The sequence below is a fragment of the Uranotaenia lowii genome, chromosome 2 (assembly GCF_029784155.1).
Source record: "Uranotaenia lowii strain MFRU-FL chromosome 2, ASM2978415v1, whole genome shotgun sequence".
Lineage (NCBI taxonomy): Eukaryota > Metazoa > Arthropoda > Insecta > Diptera > Culicidae > Uranotaenia > Uranotaenia lowii.
The window spans coordinates 368,173,371-368,196,056 of NC_073692.1; the positions used below are offsets into that span (position 1 = coordinate 368,173,371).

At 37.7% G+C, this 22,686-nt stretch overlaps 1 protein-coding gene across 2 annotated transcripts in view; it reads right to left on the reverse strand.

Moving 5' to 3' along the window:
• The window catches only part of LOC129747011 (sterol O-acyltransferase 1-like), a 62,958-nt gene that overhangs the window by 7,241 nt on the left and 33,031 nt on the right, over nucleotides 1-22,686 (reverse strand). Inside the window, exon 1 of one of the 2 annotated variants that reach the window (XM_055741022.1) lies at nucleotides 15,423-15,780. The exons of the other annotated variant lie outside the window; for it this stretch is intronic. Within the exon in view, the coding sequence (XP_055596997.1) occupies nucleotides 15,423-15,510 (88 nt within the window). The 5' untranslated portion in view covers nucleotides 15,511-15,780. Of the gene's footprint in view, nucleotides 1-15,422; nucleotides 15,781-22,686 lie in introns of those variants that run through there. 2 annotated transcript variants of the gene reach the window in all.

Sequence of the window (22,686 nt, forward strand, 5' to 3'; positions counted from 1 at the left end):
TGCGACACATCAACCCGGATGTGATTATCAACATAATAGACGATCTGAATAAAATGTGGAAGAGAGGTTTTATTGACGACACTCTTAAATCTATAAAAGTGGTAGCAATCCCTAAACCAGGGAGGGACCAAAATTTACCATCTGGAAAACGACCGATAAGCCTCATTCCTACAACCACAAAAATTATAAACAGTGCAGTATTAGAAGATCTCAATGCATTTATAGATAAAAATAAAATTCTGCCAGAAACATCATTCGGGTTCAGAAAGAACATGTCCACAACTACCTGTCTATCTTTCGTTGTTAATTCCATTAAAAAATATAAGAGAGAAAAGAAAATGGTTGCCCTTATCTGTGTGGATTTAAGTAACGCTTTTAACGCAGTAGATCCAAGCAAATTGGAAAATATTCTTATCAATCTGTGTATACCAGGAGACATAATAACATGGATATCCTCGTTTTTGATAAATAGAAAGATATCCCTCGAGATAAGAAACTTAACGATTTCCAGAACGATCAGTAAAGGTCTACCCCAAGGGGATGTTCTTTCACCTACGCTATTCAACCTGTACACGTTAGAACTACATAAGATCGATCATAGTGGAATAAATCTCGTTCAATTTGCCGATGATTTCGGCATCCTAGTGACAGGCAATAAATTAGACGAATTGAACAGAAACGCACAAGAATATATGAACAAATTCGTCGAAGTGGCAGAGTCTTTGAAATTTGCTATCAATCCTGAAAAAACTAAAGCAATCATCTTCCAAGCTAGCAACAAAAAATTAACGGTTAATCTCAAAGGAACCCAACTAGAAACCGTAAGGAGTCATAAATATCTTGGGGTTACTCTGGACCGTTCACTAAGCTTTGGTATTAACACACGAGAAACAGTAGGAAAAATAAACGATAGATTAAACATGCTTAAAATAATATCTGGCACGCGAACTGGTTCACATCCTCAAACTATGAGCAATATATACAAGGCGCTCATGCGAAGCATCACAGAGTATGGTGTAGCTGTTCAAAATAACGCGAGCAACACAAATAAAAGGAAAATAGCGGTAGTTAACAATCAATGTCTTCGCAGGGTGACCGGCTGCACAAAATCCACTCCACTAAATGCACTCATGGCAATATCAGGACAGCAACCCCTGAACCTGCGCCAGGAAGAAGTTGTTTGCAAAGAAATTGCCAGATGTATCAGTAGAAACAACATAGTAGCATACCAACTTCAAAATTTGAATGACACAGGAATAACACCAATCAATAGATACAGCTATCAAGAGATAATGTACCTCAAGAATAAACACACTTTCGATAAAATTACCAAGACCAAAAATTTCAATAAAACATCCCACATCGAAATTGCAACACAGTTTGAAGGAATAACTCTAACTAAAAAGAATATCAGCCCAAAAATTATGAAACAAGCGGTTTTGTTCACTATGCACAAAAAATACAGTCGACGCAGGAGAATCTTCACGGACGCCTCAAAAAAAGATAACACTTGTGCAGTTGGCATATACAATGAATGTGCTAAAACTAGATACTTTTACCGTTTGAACGACGAAACAAGCATCACATCTGCCGAAATTATTGCCATCAGAACAGCCATGAAGTGTATAGAGGATCAACAAATACCGGAAGCAGTTATATACACTGACTCAAGATCCGCCTGTACCATCCTTGGAAACACGTTCGATGACTTGCAAGGACCTGCTCTGATTGTAGAGATTCTAGAGATAGCACAGCGTTTTGGCACTGCTTTTCAATGGATTCCTAGCCACATCAACATTGAAGGAAACGATATTGCTGATGCATTGGCCAACATGGGACTGTCTGACACTGCTCCAGTTTTGGAAAACCAAATTTTTTTGAAAGATGCGTTCAATAAATTTGAAGAACAGAAGCTCGTCGAAACAAAAAGATGGTACGAAGAATACTGCGACGCACAAGGCACTCTGAAAGGAAAGACATTCAGAAAGGTTTACCCAGAATACTTGCCTACACCGTGGTTTCACAAAAAGGATCTTGAAGGACACGAAATTCGCCTCATAAACCGACTACTCACAGGGCACGACCACTCGAGATTTTGGCTGAACATCATGGAAATCGAAGACGATGGTGACTGTAACATTTGTCAGTCCCCAGAAACAGCAGAACACTCGATACTATTTTGTCCAAAATTTAACAACCTGAGGTCCAATTATTCATTCGAATTACGTTTTACATGTCTAACTGATTTACTGAAATTGAACGACAATGAGCTTTACAGAGAAGTTACTGATTTTGTCCAAAAAGCTAATTTAAAAATATGAACAATAAAACGCTAAGGTACTTGTACACATAATCGACCCGTTGCAAGCAATACGGCTAGCCGTCTTGCTGACAACGTATGAAAATGGCCATATAGTCTAAGTCACTGGGCCACAAAATAGAAGTTGTCAGAGGATAACTTCGAACAGAAGAAAGAAGAAGAAGAAGAAGAAGTATTTAATATCGCCAAGATACCTCCAAAAAGGTCCAACAAGTTTTCCGAGATGTTTTCAACCGGAAGGTACATGTTACCGTTGCTACAATTGTAATTATTTACAACTGACTTAACTCACTAAACAGGCTTAAGTATGTTGTTTATACGGTTTAATGGTTTTAATTTAACTTAAGTGTTACTTTCTTTGGAATGAGAAATAAAGAGTGATTTTCAACTAGTAATGGTGATTTTTAATGAAGAAACGTAAAATAAACGTTAATGATACAGACTAATAGTAAAAAGCTAATCCTAACATATAAGATTACTATTATAATCAATCAATGCACTTGTCAAGCGAAGGAATACGATCTTATCAGGCCAGTAAGCAACCAATACGAACATTGAAGCAGAATGTAGTAGCCAAAGAACGGGCCCGGAAGTTACAAGTTTCTAACGGAGAACGACGGATGCATCCTCATGGATGACGAAACGTACGTGAAGATGGATTTTGGGCGGCTTCCTGGCCAAAAAATTTACAAGCCAGTGGTCGGGGTGATGTCCCCACCAAGTTCAAATTCGTTTTTGCCGATAAGTTTGCAAGAAAGTGTTTTATCTGGCAAGGTATTTGCAGCTGCGGACGAAAAACCCCGGTTTTTTGTAAAAAACAAGACCATGGGCTCCAAAATGTACAAGGAGTAGTGCCTGATAAACGTTTTTTCCGTACATTAGATCTCACAAAGGACCAGTAAAGTTTTCGTAAGATTTGGCAAGCTGCCACTACAGCAAAGAGGTACTACAGTGGTATCGAGACATCCCAACCAAACTGCCCTCAATTCCACCCTATCGAAAAAAAATTTGGGCAATTGTCAAGCAGAAGATGAAGAAGAATGGTAGGACGACTCGGGATGCAACTTAGATGAAGAGATTGTGGAACAAAAGGGCCGTTTAGGTCAGCGAATAGGATGTCCAAACTATGATGAGCGGTTCTCGATGAAAAGTTCAAAATTTCATAAAAAAAAACATCGGAATATTTTTTTTTATTATTTTCCTTTAAAGTGCAATAAAAACCCTACATTTTGAGTACAAAACATTTTTATTTCGTTTACATAGCTCCGAGATAGACCCTTTTTAATGCGTCCAGATTGTTGGTGATCCATGCTTTATATTCGTTTTTTGACCTAATAACTTCAAATCAAGATTTCTCGAAAATTCGACTAGGGATTTTTTTAAAAATTTGCCCAGAGGTGTAGAATAACCTAAGGAATCGAGCCCTACACTTGGTTTTGATGGTCACTTTTTTTTTATAATAACGGTCCAAGGGGGCACCGTGGCATAGGTATCCTTCTTGGTCAATACAATTTTTTAAGATTTTGGTATGAAATCCAGATACGCAGGTTTCGATTAAACATTTTGTATGGAAAAAAAATCCGGGACTCCGAAAAAAAATAACACTATCATTTTGACCAAAAGGGCAACTTTTGTACCTCAGAAATCTTGGAAATTTCTAAATTAACTTACTGGAAAACCGGACAAACCGGAAATTTCAACATTAAACCGGGAAAATCTAAAATAGAAAAGGGATCCGAGGATCCGGGATGCTTAAAAAAAATAAATTTTGGCAAAATCAGTTATAATTTTAAAAAAGCGTTTTTAATCAAATCGGCGCGACCACGACAATAGTATTTTTGTATTATGTATTTATGTCTTTATGTATTATGAAATTTTATGAAATTAACAGAATATAAATTTGCATTTCAATCTATGGAGTCATTTTCTCATAAAAATATTATTGAACGACAGTAAATATGAAAGCTGACGAGCATTTTTGAAAAGTTTCTAGCGTACCATTCATAGAGACTTTCATATGTTTAAATATTCAATGTTCATTAACTTCTTCTTCTAACACCAGCATGGCCAAAACCCGTATGCACCCTGGAAAATGAAAAAGTTACATTTCTCATTTTTCTTTTCAACAAAGTATCTGATAGGTACCAACACTGCCGGCCAAAAGTTTGGGATCACCCGCTAAAAAACATGCAAATTTTCCATTTCTTTTTTTTTATTCCAGTTCAGAAAACTTTCCGGAATAATGAGACCTTTCCACGGCTTGAAAGATCTTTAAACTTTTTCTCTTTACTTAAAACACCAATTAAGATGCGCTTAATATAAAAATTTGAACTATTCTAACATTAAATCGAGGTCTACTAATAGAAAGTTTTCGCACTCAATTTACAGCGGCATCTGTTGCAAAATATCTTTTCGATTTTCTGCATACTTCTTTTGCCAATGAAGGTACATTCCGGGAAGAGAATTGGTGTTGGAAAGGACACCTTATAGGTTGTTCCGGCACGATTTCACTACGTAGAACAACAAACCCGCTGCGAACCTCAAACGTACACTTCCTGTTGTCCACTGTATTATAAGTTATAAGTTTCGCATTAATATTCGTGTAAAAACTTTAAATATATATTCAAATTTTCCAAAACAGAAATTTTCCAGCTCCTAAAAAAACGCGTCTTTCACTTTCTTCAACCAAAGCCTACTCTCCTCTACTTATTTAATTTTCGTTAACCTACATTAACCCAAACCTGCAGTCCTAAAGTACTCTTCATTATTCTATGGAATGATATACATGCGCTCTGTTACTTCATCTTTAAACTTTGATAACCTTTTTCTCTGACGATATTTTTTGTACAAATTTTCTACTTATATAAGATCAACAATCACACTAAAGCTTAGTTCTTTTAGAAATGGGACACTTTCTTTTACTTATAGCTCATTTGCTAGTTATCGGACATTCAAAATTTTGACAGCATTTTGCTGCCTGTGAAAAGTACTATCAGACCTATTTTTTTCAAAATTTAAAATTTACGCGTTTTTGAGATAATTACGATGTAAGAGAAATAGAAAAAAATAATTTTGCACAGTTTCCTTCAAAATCCGTTATTATTAAATTGGTAGCGGACAAAACCGTTGATTATTCAAATAATTACTCTGTGTGAGTGGTGGAATATTTGAAAATACTGTCAAAAATATCCACAAAGTTCAAATCAAGCATTGGAGTGCAGCACATGATCGGCAAGTACGGTTATGAGGCATCAGGGAAGTCAAGTCTCATACCAGCATTTTTCAATTTTGAATAAACGAAAAACTAAGCGTAGATCGCTGAAATGTTCAAAAAAAAATTTCCCTGATAAGTTGAAAGTGTTGCCTAGTTATTAGTTATACAAACCTAACCTTTAACAACAATTTTTTGGCAGTTCCAGAGTTCGTAAGCTGTATAGCCGGTTCCGAGGCTATGTGACAGATGATTTCTAATGAACGACAAAACTTATAAAAAACCCAATTTCAAACAAATTCCAGCGTTTGAATCCTATACCATGTCTGCTCGAGGCAAGGTCTCCAGCATATTAAAGTATGTATTTACTGGTTGATTTGTATAAAATATGATGATTTGCCAAGATTCTGCTCCTGTGGAAAAAACAACAAATTTTCAAAACGAAAACTTTGGTTTTCGCTGTTTTTAAAATCCTAAAAAAAAGTAATCTTGTATTTGCGCTTCGCAGCCTACGATCTATACTTTCCGATTTTACTTTAAGTTTAATCTCATGATACATTTACTTCGTTATTGTCAGATTTTGCCAGCAGAAATTCCATTAAAATCGCTTTAAAATATCTCAAAAATAATCAAGTTTTGTTTTTATCGAAACGGATCCACTTAATTGCCCTCAGTTTCTTTTAAAAGATAAGGATTGGACCGAAAAATAGCAGAAATTGAAGGAGAAGGATGCAACCACCTAAAATGCAGATTCGACGAAGTATAATTTTGAAAAACTGATCATTATCATTACTGAAGAAAGTGTGCGCCAGCCGATAGGAGGTACCAAGAATAAAGTAGAAAACTTTCTTACAAAAAATTATAAATATTTTTTTTTAAATTTTCTCCAAGAATCATCATAAGATTACCTTCATTTCCTTCATAGAAAGCTCTTCGATCAAATGAATGTTATTGAGATACACGCATTCGCAACTGTCTCATTTCTAAAAGAACTAAGCTTTATCATCTTACTAAATTTAGTTTTAAAAAAAATTGTGGCCTGGAATACAGTTTTTGTACGAAAATCGAACTTTTCAATTTCAATTCCAATTTTCCGGGGTGATTTTGAACATGTGATTCCGGGGTGAAACTAACATGTGTAAAGTTTGGATAACGTTAAGCTTCTGGGGATAATAATGTGATAGTTGTGATAGTAGGGTGGCAGCCAAATGGGTCATGTCGAATTTCACTAGCCGACCATATAAATTTTGAAGACTGTCCCAAAAAATTGACCTGTGCAAAATTTCAGCTCAATCGGACTTGATTCAGGGATTCCACAAAGTTTCGGTTTTTTACCCTCACAAATCAATAAATGGGGGACTAAAGTAAATCGGAAAAATCGACATTTCAATTTTAATGGCAAATGAGTTAACACTAGAAAGACTGCACCAGTCAAAATGACTGGTTGGACACTTTGTTTGTTGAATATCTTTTAAACAATACGCTTTAAAAATTCGCAAAAAATACGACTTTTCATGAATTTTGAATCTCTACAAACTGTGTATTTTTTATTTCACTAGCTTTTTTAATAAGCGAGAAAAAATTCGCCATGGACACTCGGACCGTGACCAGTCAAAATGACTGGTAAAATTCACAACCCTATAACTCAAACAAGATAAATTTTTTTCGCTTGCTTTTGGTTTCATTTGCAATCTACATTCAAGACAATGAACCTTAGTTGATTTATGGTGGGCAGGAGTGTGTCATTCGTAATGAAATTATTGATTTTCGATGCGAAGTCATGAAAATTTGTAGAAAAAGTTCTCGGATTGACCGCTGTGTGGCGCTTCAAGCAGGTACCTTCCAATTTTTTTAGTCCGTTTTGTTGCTCAACTATAATCAAACTTTCTGTCAAAATTTGGCGAAATTTCATCAAGATTTGTAAAAGTTATGTAAGATTTAATACATGTCCATTAGAGAAATCGAGTAGTTTTAGGTGATAAATATGTTTTATACTAAACTAGAATGAGCCAAATAATTTTGAGTTGTGGACTCATTTATTCAAATTTTAAGACATCAGCTATGAAACTGAATAATTTAAATGATATATCAACATGGGTGCACGGAATATTTTTTATATGTTGGTTATCCACCATGGGTGCACGGATTCACCGCAGTTTCTGCCCAAGTATGTATTCACATACATTCTTAGATTATTAGGTTCGACAAACTTCCAATGGAAGTTCACTTACAAGTATTCCGGCACCCGTGTATATACCTGGCCCGCTGGCAACTGATTGAGCATTCTTATTATAAGAGGAAACACATCTTACCTGTCGGCAACTTATGGGGTTTGAACCCAATTGTTTTCTTGCCGATACCGGGAAACAAACCCAGTACGCCTGGCATACCTAGACCAGACTCGCGCCAGCCTATCTGATAGACCACATCGGCGCTAAGATATTTCAACATGGGTGCACGGATTGGCTGTAAATTCGCCGTTGAGAATTATATAGAAATAAATAGTTTTCAACTTGCTTCAGAACACAAAATATTTTTGAGTTAGATATGATAGGTTTTTGAAATGCAATATTGATCAATCAAAAAACTTTTAAGGAAAAACAAATCAACGTGTACATTTGACAATGTTGATTAATTATTTTTATTTTCACTGTTTTCCGTCGCACGACATAACTTGATGCATATAATTCCTTAAATTCACTCGGTCCATGGTAACCGTTTTCCAATTTCTTGGATGTTGATCAGATCTTATCAGATAAATATACGATTGCAAAAACTTGGTTTTTAATAATAAATAAATAAATTTATTATTTCAAGATATAATTAAAATATTTTTTTCCAGGAATGAAAAAACGGAACTTAAAATAAAAATCGTTATTTAAATCATTATGTCTCAACATGAAAGACATGGTTTCGCCTTTGGTTTAGTTAAGATTTGTAAAAATGCTTTTAAAAAATTTGCAAAAAGTCCAATATTTGATTAAAACGCAGTGAATCCGTGCACCCATAGTGAAAAACCATGTATTCAACACAATTTTTCATTTGAATCTATAATAGTCTTTATTCTTTACCTTTAGCATGCAAAAAAGTGATTTTGGATGAATGGCGGTGAATCCGTGCACCCATGGTGAATTGCTCTACTTATAGAAAAAGTATCAGGTATAATTTATAGGCAACGTGTTGAAAAATTTCAGAGCGGTGGATGCTAGAAAATATGTACTAAAACAAAATTGAAGTGAAACCGTGCACCCATGGTCAATACCTATAGCCATCTAACATGATTTTATAATTAAATTGATAATGTGTTTTAATTTTTTGATAATTATTTGAAATATTCATTTTATGACATACACGCATTCGCCAACTATGCGAAAATGAGGTGATTCCGTGCACCCATGGTGAAAAAATATTTCCATTTTATAACAAAAATGATATCGAATAAATAACAAAATAATTTCAAAAGAAAAAAGTTTTAAAATATTATGATATAAAAATTTTTCCCTTTACCAGTCATTTTGAATGGTCGCGGTCCGAATAGGTATATTCAATTTGCCGGTCCTTCTAGTGTTAAAAATGCATAAAACGTCGAAATCTGGTGTTATCTCGAAAAAAATGTTTTGTCAAAAATTTACTTAAGAGTTTGAAAAATTACGCAGAACCAAAGGAAATCCGGAAAATCGAAATTTTAATTTCGATGCCGAATGACTTAAAAATGCACGTTATCTCGAAAAAAAAAATCGACTTTCTGGGATTAAGCTGATTTTCCGAAAAACGACTAGTCCCCGAAAATCGATATTGCCCATTTTTTTCGAGATAAATCCAGATCTCGTTTCATGCACTTTTAAGTCATATGACATCAAAATTAAAATTTCGAATTTTCTGATCTATCTGTGGCCCCCCTTTTGCTGATTTTTGAGGGTGAAAAAACCTTAACATATAGCGCTTTGAGACACCTCTAAATCAAGTTCAATTAAATCGGTTTTCAAAATTCGTCGAAGAAATTTTTCCTATACAACCATTGCCACCCTAGCCAATAGTAGAAAATGTTAACAGAAGATATCACCAGCGTCAAAAGTTATGAAAGTTCATTACTGAAATGGCTGAATTATGAATATAGAACGGTAATGTAGTTATATGTTATTATACCTGAATTTACATTCCAATTCTTTATTCTGAACTCATTAGCTAAGTATTTAACACAAAATTGATAATTATGGCACTTGCTTGTTGAAGCCCTGCGGTGCTGGGAGTCTCGATTTGAACCTGGAATATGAGCTCAATCGAATTCTGAATATTATTTAGAATCCTGCATCTTTGCTCTAAATCTGAGTTCCTAGGTCTGGTTCTGAATATGAATGATTTTGAACTCAAACAAAATGCATCACTTTGAAGCCAGAAATTGCATTCCCGATTCTGATTGTTAATTTTTAATCAGAACTTTTCTTCTGAATTTCTATTTCTATATAAAATTGGAATTCCTCATTTTAATAAATATTACAATGCACTTTTTTTTTTTTTTTTTTTTTTAATTTTTTTATTGGCTTTACCTCTATAACATAACCGGCCAAGTGTTAATTACTCTTCTACTTACATGTCTATTTTACATTCAATTACAAAATTAGCTATCGTTTTATATAATTCAATGTCTTTCTTTTTTAGTATCAAATGAATATCGGGTGGAATTCCTTTTTTCATTAAAATTCGCCAAATAGGTCTACGAAGATTTTCAAATCTGCTGCATGCGAAGATAATGTGATCAGGATCTGCGATGGATTCGCCACAACTGCACGTCGCGTCCAATAGGATACCATTTCTAGTCAGATGAGCAGGGAGCCGTGAATGATTTGATATTAATTTGGAAAGGATTACAATTTGTCTGCGGTTGAGATCCAAGCTACTAAACCATGGTTGGAGCGAAACGTTAGAGATGATGCTGTGACAGAAACGTCCTTTAGTTCCTGCATTCCACTTTGCTTGCCATTTGTGCACTGTTGTACGCCGAATCGGAAACTGGATGTCGAATGATGTTAAAATATAATCTGCTGTACCACCATTGATGCACGCACTTTTCGCCTCTTGATCTGCCAACTCGTTCATTGGAATACCTCTGTGAGACGGAACCCATATCAGATGGATCTCGTGCCCCATTCTTTGTCCTTCAAGAATGGAAGCTTTTATATCGTACCAAGCAACGGGATATTTTTGATTGATGTTGATTTTTTGAAGGCTCGTGAGACAACTCAAACTATCGGTTAGAATAATATACTGAGCAACAGGAAGGCTTACGATCATTTTCGCAGCATGCCTGATTGCTAGAAGCTCTGCCATATAAACTGATGCTTTACTGTCGAGTTTGATCCCTTCTGCAGGCGCTCCAAAACTATTTACCACAGCATAACCTGTGCCGTGTATATCTTTCGACCCGTCAGTTGCCAAGATTTTCGCGTTGGCATACACTTCCAAGAGATAGTTTGAAACCAAATCAGCTGCCGATGAGTTCTGGTGTTCTGAACATAACCGTTTAACAGTGAGATCAATGGATATTATTGTTCTTACAACTTCACGGTTGACCATGTAGCATGGGAGATTATTTAGAGGCTGTTCAAGTGGAATAAATTCGTTAAGCATTCTTATGGCGCGGTGTATTCCCGTAGCCACTAAGCCACCTTCCAAGATCGGTCTGGAGTATTGACCATGCCAAGAAGAAAGTGACGCTCTTTTATTTACAAAACGCATGACAGCAAGTTCTCTTCTTTGTTGCAGCGGAATAATACCAGCCATCACTTCGAGTGAACCTGTGTGGGTGGTTTTTGTGGAGCCCAAACAGATTCGAATTCCTGCCCATTGTAGTCTATCCAAAACGATGGCTTCTTTTTGTGTTAACTCCGTCATAAATATGGAACCGTATTCCAATATTGATCTCACACATGACTTGAAAATAGCTAACATTGCTGCTGGATGTGCTCCCCATGACTGGCCCGATATGCTTCGTAGAAAGTTAAGATACGGAGCCGTACGTTTTTGTACCTCTCTAATATGACACGACCACGACAGATTTCGTGTGAGGTACATGCCGAGTAACCTCAGGGATCTGACGTATTCCAAAGTGCAACCGCCGATATTTATTTCTGGGGGATTATCGCATTGTTGTGTCGAGATCAGAAGGCACTTACATTTCGTGGGCGAAAGTTCTAACCCAAGGTCGAAAATATTTTCCACAACTATATCCACTGCCCTTTGGAGAGATTCGCAACTATGCTCCAGCGAGGTTCCTCTTACAGCAATTGTTGTGTCATCGGCGTAATTTACGGTTATCACATCAGGAGGGACACTGTTGATCAATCCACTGATCACAACATTAAAGCATAACGGACTTAGTGGAGATCCCTGAGGAAGGCCTTTCCACGTTGTCCTAGATATTGAATCTAATCCATTTGAAATGCACAAATTCCTTTCTTCAAAAAGATGGAAGATACTTCTTACTAGGCATTCAGGGACTGTTAATGAGCGTAATTCGCGGACCAGAACATTAATTTCCACGTTGTCGTAGGCGGCTTTGATATCGAGGCTACATATCACCACATGCTCTCTTCTTTTCAAAGCTAAAGAAGCTTCATTAATCAGGGGAAACAACGCATCCATTGTTCCTCGTCCTTTCCTAAAACCGTTGATAGCTGAAGGGAATAAGTTGTTGTTTTCGATGAAATGTTCTAGTCGATCTTTGATTATGAGTTCATACACTTTGCGAAAACATGAAGCTAACGCGATTGGGCGAACAGCAGAAGGAGAAATCGGATCATGACCACTTTTAGGAATCGGTACAATTTTAAAGGTTTTCCAGCTTTCCGGAATTCTTCCTGAAGCAAAAATTTGGCAATAGATTTTTCGCAACTGACTAAGCGCCGCCCATGGGAGATGATTTATGACGGAATATGGAACACCATCCAAACCAGGAGCCGAATCTTTACCGATTTTTAAAACTGCTTGAATATCCGATACTGAGAATGGTAAACCAGTTTGAGGGCAACACGAACATTGTAGAAAAGCCGGGGGTGGATTTTTGGCAGATGAGGGAGCCAACTTGTCCAAAACATCGTTGGCCAAATTGTCCGAAATTCTAAGGTTTTTTGATGGCTCTCCGCGCCCTTTGAATCTTCTAGCCATCCTCCATAAGGTTGTGAGGGACGTAGAACTATCACAACTATCACAAAAATGTTGCCAACTTTTCCTCTTCTTCTCGCGTACCAAATTTCTGAACCTTCGTTCTGTATTAGCGTACCCTTCGTAAGCTTCGGTTGACAGCTCTCGTTTCCAAGCGCGGAAAGCAACTCTGGTGGCTTTCTTCGCTTCTGTTAGCTCTTCGTCCCAATAGGGTTGCGGTATTCGGCGAGTGTGGTTCGAGTTTACTGATGGACAGGATCTGCGCAGTGCTTGCCAAATCAGCTCAAAGAAGACATCAAAGCTATCCGGTTCTCCATTTTCGACGAATGATTCCTCGAGGCTTCCGGTAAAACGTTCCCAGTCGATTTTCCGAACATTGATTCCAGAGTAGAATTTCATCGCGCATGTAGTACTCGAATGAAAAACTATCGGAAAATGATCGCTTCCATTTGGTGAATCCAAAACCTCCCAGTCGAAGCACAAACTAAGGCTCGAAGAAACCAGCGTGATATCAATTGCGCCCCACGACCGGTTTACATCAAACCTAGTTGGCTGACCATTGTTGAGAATGACGAGATGAGATGTTTCGATGGCTTGATGAAGACGGTCTCCACGTGTGTTTCCATGATCGCTTCCCCATAGGTGATGTTTTGCGTTAAAGTCTCCTCCAATGATGCACGGTTTCGGAACGGTTGATAAAAAATTATCAAACTGAGTCTGCGATATGTTGGCTTGCGGGTGTATGTACACAGATACAATAGTGATCAACCCGGAGATGTATTTGATCTGGCAGGCAACGGCTTGAATATCCGCTGACAGTGCAATAGGAAATGCTACGGGATTCAGTTCTGAACGAATCGCGATGGCTACGCCCATCGAGTTTCGTCTGTGATCTTTACGAAAAATGGTGTGCTGCGGTAGACTAAAGTTTGTGTGATTGTCGAGATGTGTTTCACTCAAAAGCGAAATATTGATATTGTGTGTATTTATGAGCTGGATTAAAGATGAGCGTTTACTATTTATCCCTCTACAATTCCATTGTAGACATTGCAGAGGAACGGTGGCTGTTAAAGTGCTCGGTGTGGTGTTTTTCATAATCTGAGATTAGCAAAATATCCTTTCATTTTATCACTTACAACATCCGAAATTCTCTCCAAAACCATTTGTTGAATTTTTTGTCGAGTTTCAACATCTTCCTCAGGAACTTCCAGAGCCTCTGCAACGATATCGATGACCTCAGTAGATTCAATCGTCGATCGGATCGAATCGCAAACCCCGTCAGAAATGTTAACTTCAAGTTGGGGAAGCTCATCGTCCGAATCGACATTATGACGACGTTTGCTGGAAGGATTAGACCCATTCTTGTCAACATTACTTGTTTGGCAAGCAACTGCCACGGTGGATTTTGTTGTTGGTTGGGAGATGATAGTTAGTGAGTTTGATGATTCATTTGAAGTTGTTCCACAAAACCAATCGACACGTCCTTGTGAAAAAGTGTCGCGCCGCTCTTTATCGGTTTTCTTTTTTTGAATTATTTTCGGACAAAGCTTGTGATCATTGGCCCGATGGGAGCCCAAACAGTTAACGCACTGGGGCTCACTATTTTCACATGCATGATCTTCGCCGCCCACTTGCTCCAAGCATTGGTTACAGCGTTTAGCACTCTTGCATCCTTTTTTATCATGTCCCAAGCGCCAGCAGTTACCACACTGGCGGACAGGATAAATGTACTGCTTAACAGAATAAAGCACTCTATTCAACTCGATGTGAGTAGGTAAACTCTGCCCAGCGAAAGTAAAAATCACCGTAAACAGGGCTTCCTCTTTATCATCAGCTAATTTTCTAAGCACACGACGAGCATGAACTATCTCCGGGTTATCAACTTGATTCGACTTGCGTTTATCGTACGCATTAGCAAACTTCAATTCTTCATCACAAATATCCGGCTCAATATAGGCTACCCCAAGGCACTCCACCAGCCGTTGGGGGATAAAAAAACGCACTTCATTTGAGGTACCGATGCCTGCTATTTCATTAGCAGCATCCCTCGATCGCATCAAAATTTTCATTTTGGTTTTAGAAACCGGCATAGCACGTATAAAATCGTCACCAAATTTCTTCACCAGACTTTTAGCAATCTTCGCAGCAGATATATTCCCGACATTTGTTTCAGCCATAACGAGATATGGCCCAGCATAATTTTCGTGATATTTCCGTACTCGAACTTCATTTTTCGATGACCTTGGTGTATCGTTGTGGGTCATTGCACCGCTCGACAATAGAGTGTGGAAGGAGAGAAGAAAAATAAATTAGATTTCAATTCAGCTCACACACACGATGTGCAACGTACCGTAGTTCAAACGAGACTGATATTACAATGCACTTTGCAAACTTTAACATGAAAACGTTTTCATATTTTACTATCCGAACAAATTGTTTGTTTTCCTAGAAGTTTTATCATTATGGATGATTCATACCTACAAACAAGTTGTAACAATGCGGTAACGAAGACAGACTATTCAAGATATCCAATTAGTGTTCTAACAAGGTATGGTTATCGCATCGGTTATCGTACTACTTTAAGACAACATCACATAATATGTAGCTGTTTATATTTTGTATAGGTGACTACTTCCTCTAAAAATAATACACAGGAGTTTCAAAGCCCTATATTGAACTCCATAATTTTTTTCTCATTGAAATTATGTAAGAAGGATTAGCTTTTCTCACCACGTTGATTGATTCCGTTGGTTTCGGCTTTCAGATTCCCACAAGAACTAGATCGAGAATCGTCGCTACTGCTGGTATCTTCACCCATTCTGGAGCAGGCAAGCACGTGTTCGACACAAATAAATCACAACAGTAAAAAAAAAACAAACTCTTTACACGATCACCTCCGATTTGTTTCCGTTACAATAGATCACATTCGCGTAACAGAATTCCCAAAGTGCCGGCACCGGGAGCAGGATGTGTGTACACTAAACAACGGACCATAACAAACTGATCCTGGTGAAGGAACAGCAAACGACGGAATTTCTCAGCTGTTGTGCGGTAGGCTGTGAAATTCTTCCACTACTGACTCTGGCTGGTCAAAGTACATAATAATAGCAGGCGGCGATGACATATCAGATGAAGCCCCGGCACTTGCCTTGGCTTGGTTTGGCCTAATCAGCTTATTTACTTATTGCTTTTTTTCCCTAAGCAACTCACAGCAAGACAATCGATAGCAGTCAGTTCTTTTGAGGAAATGACTTATACGTACATATGTTGGTACGTTCAGGCTGCTAGGGTTCATTTGAATTGATTAGATCGTTTGTAATGACTATTCTTCCTGTTTCATTTTTCTTTTAATAACGTAATCTTGTGTCCTTATATTTTCCTTCTTTGTGTTTATTTTTCAATTAAACAACATCAATAGAAATTACATTACATTATATAATAGAACTATCTATAAAAATAACATTCTTCATCGATATTTTTAAAACACACATAGGACATTTTTGTTCAAAAGGGGGCCCGGTACATCTCTAGTTTGCTCTATCGCTTTATCGCACCACAAGTTGTAACGTACCTATGAAAAAAAAACCACATGGGGGCAAGCTAGCGACAAGAGGAACCAAGTAAATATGATAGATTGTGTTGTATTTCTGGTTAGAAAGAGACCACTCGAAGAAAAGAGAGTGGATGAACTCAATAAAACATTTGAGTCGGTGCACGTGTACTTTACCCTAAACCGAAGGACAGATGCACTCGGCATCCGCAGTTTTTTGGGTGAGTGCAAGCACACTACGTGGTATGAAAAAAACCTAGTAATTGCTTTTGCTAAACTGAATCGAGCAGTCGAGCAGTCGCTTAAAGCAATTGCTTCGGTTGTTATGAATAAAGTTTTTTTTGACAGCTGTTTTCTCAGTCAGAAGCTTTTACTTTTAGAACAAGCTAGTTTGGTATGAATAAAGCTCAAATCTGAAGCAATTGCTCGACCAATCTCCTGGCAATTGCTTAATTTTCTAAGCATGCTCGGTAGCAGACTTTTCTAATAAAAAATTCTTTAATAACGTCATGAGTTTATCAAATAAGCAATATTTCACTTCAAAACAATTCAAAAAGGCATTTTCAACATGGATAAAGAAAGTCGAAGTGATAACCCAACTTTTTTCATATTCCTGTCGTTGTATAAAATCATTTGTCTAAGATGACAATAACCAACTCAATTAGTAAATATTTCAAATTAAAAAAAATCCGGCTATAGTGGAAGAAGTCCCAATTGGCTCAAAGTAAGAAATAAATTGTAATAATTTAAAACATTATACAGATCTCTCATTTTTTTTATTCATTTTTTTTATAATTCTAAGATTTAAAAAAAAATCTAAATTAAAATGCGCGCCTATTGCCTTTTTTTGATACATCGGATTATCCCGATCCAAATACATGTGGGATAGCTTATGATAAATATTAAAGAGGCCATTTTTTGTTTGACAATATTCGAATATGTCTATATTCATTTTTCTTTAAACATCAACATACAAGCACGCATTAACAAAAAAAAATTCCAGTCGTTCTTACACCCACCACCCGCTTCGTCGAATTCAAGGCTACTTTAGCCGTACTTTTCAATTTTCTGATCGTCTTCTTTCATTTTACTTTAGAAAACTTCAGATTCTGCTGGTTGGATAGCTCTATTTTTCGAAGCAAAAGCTATGTTCTAAGACTTTAGTACACATCCGCTAAGCAAATGTTTATTCATACCAAACTAAGCAAATGCTTTGGACTTTTGCTTTGATTGATTTCGAGCTAAGTAAAAGCTACCGAAGCAATTGCTAAACCTTATTCATACCACTAACTGTGTCAATGGGTGGAATACTTTCGTATTTTCTTTCTGTTTCTTTAACCCTCATAAGAACTAGAATGTCAATTTGATACATCTAGAAATTTGCTGGTGTATCTTTTTATTTCCAAAAGTTGATTCCAATATGTCAATTTTCGGGTAACCATACAAACTATAATAATACGTCATATTTTAGAATCAATATTTAACACTTAATTTTTTAGATTAAAACATTTTAAAAATATTCCATATGGGTTCTAATAAAACTTTAATGTTTAATGTTTATTGTTAGGAGTACGTGAGCCTGTCAGTTATAAACTATAGTTCAGGTTAAGGATATGTAATATAAGGATTTCACTAGTTGATGTTCGAATAGATTTGAAGTAAAACCTAGATCTAATCAAAATACAAGTAGGTATTCCAAGTGACATTGATATAGTCGGCAGATCACCTGCGGCGGTGGAAGATATTTATCCCAAACTGAAACGCGAAGCAGGAAGGATTGGGTTGATGATTAATACGTCCAAGACGAAGTACATGCTGGCCGGGGATCCGAGACCGACCGAGTCCAGTAATAACAAGGTCACGATCGACGGCGACGAGCTGGAGATAGTCGAAGACTTTGTCTATCTCGGATCACTGGTGACCGCAGACAATGACACCAGCCGTGAGATCCGGAGGCGAATTATCAGCGGAAGTTGCCCCTACTATGGACTCCACAAGCAACTGCGTTCGAGAAGACTTAGCCCTCGCACGAAGTGTAACCTGTATATGACGCTCATTACACAGCAAATTTTTTTTTTGCTGGAAACCAGCAAAATTTTGCTGGTTTTTGTCCCGCTGACTTTCCAGCAAAATTTCCAGCAATTTAAATTGCTGGAAAAAACAGCAATCGTTAATGCTGGTTTCCAGCAATTCAAATTGCTGGAAAATCAGCAATCCAGATTGCTGGGAACCAGCTTTTTCTTTCAAAACAACCGGCCGTATTTAGTATCAAATTTACATTTCAATTCAAAATTAAATTGAGAATATTGGCTGTGCATATAATTAGCAATAAAAACAATTATTTTCTCCCATTTTTCAAAAAGGGATTTATTTATCTCGAGAAACACAATTTTTTACAATTTTCTATCATCGACTCTGGGGTGGCAGCTTTGTGCCAAGGTGTTGATCATCCGCCGACTGTAAAAAAAATTTTTGATTAGTATCTTTTATGGAATATCTACTTACCCTTGACTTGATGCCTGGTTGCTAGAATATAGAGGAAAATAAAAATAATTATATTAATCCGACCAAAATTCGTAAAATTGAGTCTCACCTTGCTCCAGCGTACGAAAACAAACAGACTCTAATTTGACAACTCGATTGCTGATTTTCCAGCAAACTCGATCAATTGCTGGAAAGTCCAGCAAATCGAAAACCGATAGCTGATTTTCCAGCAAAAATGACAAGACTAGAACCGAATGCTGAAAAATCCAGCAATTGGAAAACCGATTGCTGGTTTCCAGCAAAATTTTGGATTGCTGAACGTTTCCAGCAATTTTTTTTTGCTGGAAATCGAGGCAAAAATTTACTGTGTAGACAGGTTGTTCTCTACGGGCACGAGACATGGACATTGCTCGAGGAGGACCTGTGTACACTCGGAGTATTCGAGTGACGAGTGTTGAGAACCATCTTTGGCGGCGTACAGGAGAACGGAGTGTGGAGGCGAAGGATGAACCACGAGCTCACGCGACTCTACGGCGAACCCAGTATCCAGAAGGTGGTGAAAGCTGGCCGGATACGCCGGGCGGGACATGTTGCGAGAATGCCGGACGACTGTCCTGCAAAACAGGTGTTTGCTACGAATCCGGTAGGAACAAGACGAGCGGGGGCGCAACGAGCGAGGTGGTTAGACCAAGTGGAGCGTGATCTGGCGAACGTGGGGTGCCCGAGAAATTGGAGAACGGTTGCCATGGACCGAGTGAATTATAGGAATTATGTTCGTCAAGTTATGTCGTGAGACGGTATACTATGTAAATAAAAAAAATAAAAATTAATACAAGTATTCCTAGAGTGCGCTATTCAGTTCTTCCTTAAAGCTACGTAGGTTACTTGACTCTTTCACGGAAATTGGCAGACTGTTCCAGTAGGATGCACCGTACAGAAGAATACTTTTCTTACAGCTGGTTGTATGGTGTGGCAGGATAAAACATTTAGTTCTGCTGTTCCTGGCTTGTTGAAGATGTTCAGTGAGATAGTCAGGAAGTTGGTTGCAGAATCCTTGCCGCATAAAGCATCCAATGCGAAGATAATAGTTGTCTGAAATATCTCGACCTAAGATGCTTTTTCTCACCGCGCTGGTATTTTCCCTTCTTTTTAGATTAAAGATGAACCTGGAGGCAGATTTAAAGCAGCGCAGCAGTTGGTCTTTGAGTGCTGTCGATAGACCAGGGAAGTAGATGACATTTCCGTATAAGAAAATTGGAATAATTACTGCCTGGACTAGCTTCAATCGAATCGGAGTTGAAAGTACTGATTGGAATCGACGGAACGTTTTCAAAGTAAAGTATACTTTGGAGACAATATCGTTGGTTTGGTTTTTTTCATGTAAGATGGCTATCCATAGTGAGACCGAGGTTTTTAACTTTTTCTTGAATTGGCAATGTTTGATTGCAGAAGGTGATTCTATCGCGTGGAATCAAAGTGCCACTTTTTGAAAACACAATCGCTTCTTTTTTGTTTGGTTTGGGTGACAAATGATTGTGGTAGCTCCATTCTTCGATAGCGGAAAGATCATTATTGATCCGTCTGACTAGAGAGTCGATGTTAGTTTTAGGACCACTGACGAAGACTTGCAGGTCGTCAGCGTAAAGCTGGTAATTACACTCTAGTGCGGATGGTAGGTCGTTTATATAGAGGCTAAATAACAAGGCACTCAGGCAGGAGCCTTGGGCAGTTCCATCTTTTAAGATTCTTACGGAAGATTTTTGATCGAAGCATCAGACTGTTTGGCAGCGTTGGCTCAGAAATGATGATATCATCTCGCAAGCAGGAGGTGTGAATCCAATCTCATTTTCTAGTTTCCTGTTTAAGGTGTTATGTTTAACAGAATTGAACGCTAGTGAGAAGTCAACCAAAACCATGACAGTACAGTAGTCATTATCGAATTTGGTGACAATGTCGTGGACCACTTTGGTGAGCGCAGTTGTTGTAGAATATCCCTTTGCGGTAGCCGGATTGGTTCATTTCTAGAACTGGTGGATCGCTTTCGTTGAGGTGTAAGGTGATTTGGGATAGCAGAATCTTCTCTAACACCTTGGATATACCTGGAAGCACACTTATTGGCCTAAAATCCTTAGCCGAAGTAGGGCTCGTTACTTTAGGTATTGGGGTGACGATGGCCTTTTTCCAACACGATGGAAAATGGTTCGGTGAGATAATGTTATTGAACAGGTGCTTCATGACTGGAAGGATACTGGAATATTATCGCAGCCTATTGCGTTTGACTGATTTTCGAATAATTTATTCGAAACTTCGTTGGTCGTTATCTGGTGAAAAGAGAAGCGCCTTGTATGAGTTCTCGTCGGTTCGGTGATTACATCAGGAGCTGTCGTTGGGCCGGGTCGGTTCGTTTGACGGCCTTCAGAGAAGAACGTGTTTAGCAGATCTATGTCGAATCCTTCATCAGGTGAGGACCTTTGGAGTTGTTGTGTACTCCTTCTCTTTTTAAATTACTCCAGAGTTGTTTGGGAGAGATATTATTCGAAAAGCAACGCTCTGCATATCTTTTCTTAGCATTTGAGATTAAAGAGTTGAATCTGCTACTTTCTCTTGTATATTCCACCTACTTGTAGTGAATGAAGAAAAAAAGATGATAACAGAAAATATTACATCTTTCTAAATCATGACAGCAAGATGAAATATGTGAAAAACTGAATTGAATTTGATTCAGTTTAGTAGGCGTAAGACGCGTTATACATCGATCCTGCTCACACTCATCACAACGAAATAGGAATGATATATGAGGTAGAGTAGAAACAGTAGAAAACTCTTTAGAAGAAAAGAGATAGATCATAAGAAACTGAGAAGAACTGGACGAAGTACGAAAAGTGGTCATTCTATTAACGACTTTTGCCGAAAGCAGTTGTGGTCAGTTGTATATCCCGACACGGATTGTGAAACATAGAACGACAGGATACGACAAATGGCGCAGTAGCTCCAGGATCAACATGGTAAGCTTGTAAATAGACGATTCAAAATAAATATTCAAATTGGAAGGCGAAAGAATTCACGTCGGGCCACGTGCAAAAATGGATGTAGTGAAAAAAAAAAATCAAAGAGCGAGAGACTCTAAAGGCATAGCGAGAGGACTATGCATCAGAGCGAGAGATCTCTGTGGTTGATAGAAAATGTAAGAGCGAGAGACTCAACGGTTTCGAATACATTCATGAAAGATGGGTGGCCTGACTTGTCTTTTTTCGCTTGGGTTCCAATATTGGATTTTGTGAATTTGTTATGAAATTTTACTTGCTCGGTTGGAATCCTGAGAAAAATCCCGTTGTGTGAAGGAATAAGGGAGTTGGAATTGGAAATGGACGGTTTAAAATATGGATGTAGATCTGATAGAAAAAAAAACATGTTGGGCCACGTGCAAAAATGGATGCAATTGAAAAAAATTTAGAGCGAGAGACTCTATAAGCATAGCGAGATAACTATATATGCATCAGCGCAAGAGATCTCTGAGATGGTTGAAAATGTAAGAGCAAGAGACTTTTGATGATTTGATATACATTCATTAATGAGGGTCAGCTCGGTTTGTCTTTTTTCGCTTGGGTTCCGTTGATGAAAGTGGTTGTAAAATTATATTTGCTCGGTTGAAATCCTGAGAAAAGTGAAAATTGAACATGATAACTAAAAAAATATTTTAAGTGGAGGATTTAGGGAACTGAAAAGCAATTGATCCGCCAAAAAAAGAGAAGATAAACATGTTGGATTTGGGGATTCCGCGAGAGCGACGTTTTAACAATAATAGAGACGGAGTAAATTTGAGTGGACAGGTAATTGGGATACTTTTCTTTCTCGGTTGGAATACTGAGAAAAGTTACAGCTGAACACAACGTAAAATAAAAAAATCTTTGGCTTATTTCTGAAGGTTTTCACTCTATTTAAGTTAATATTGCTAACTTA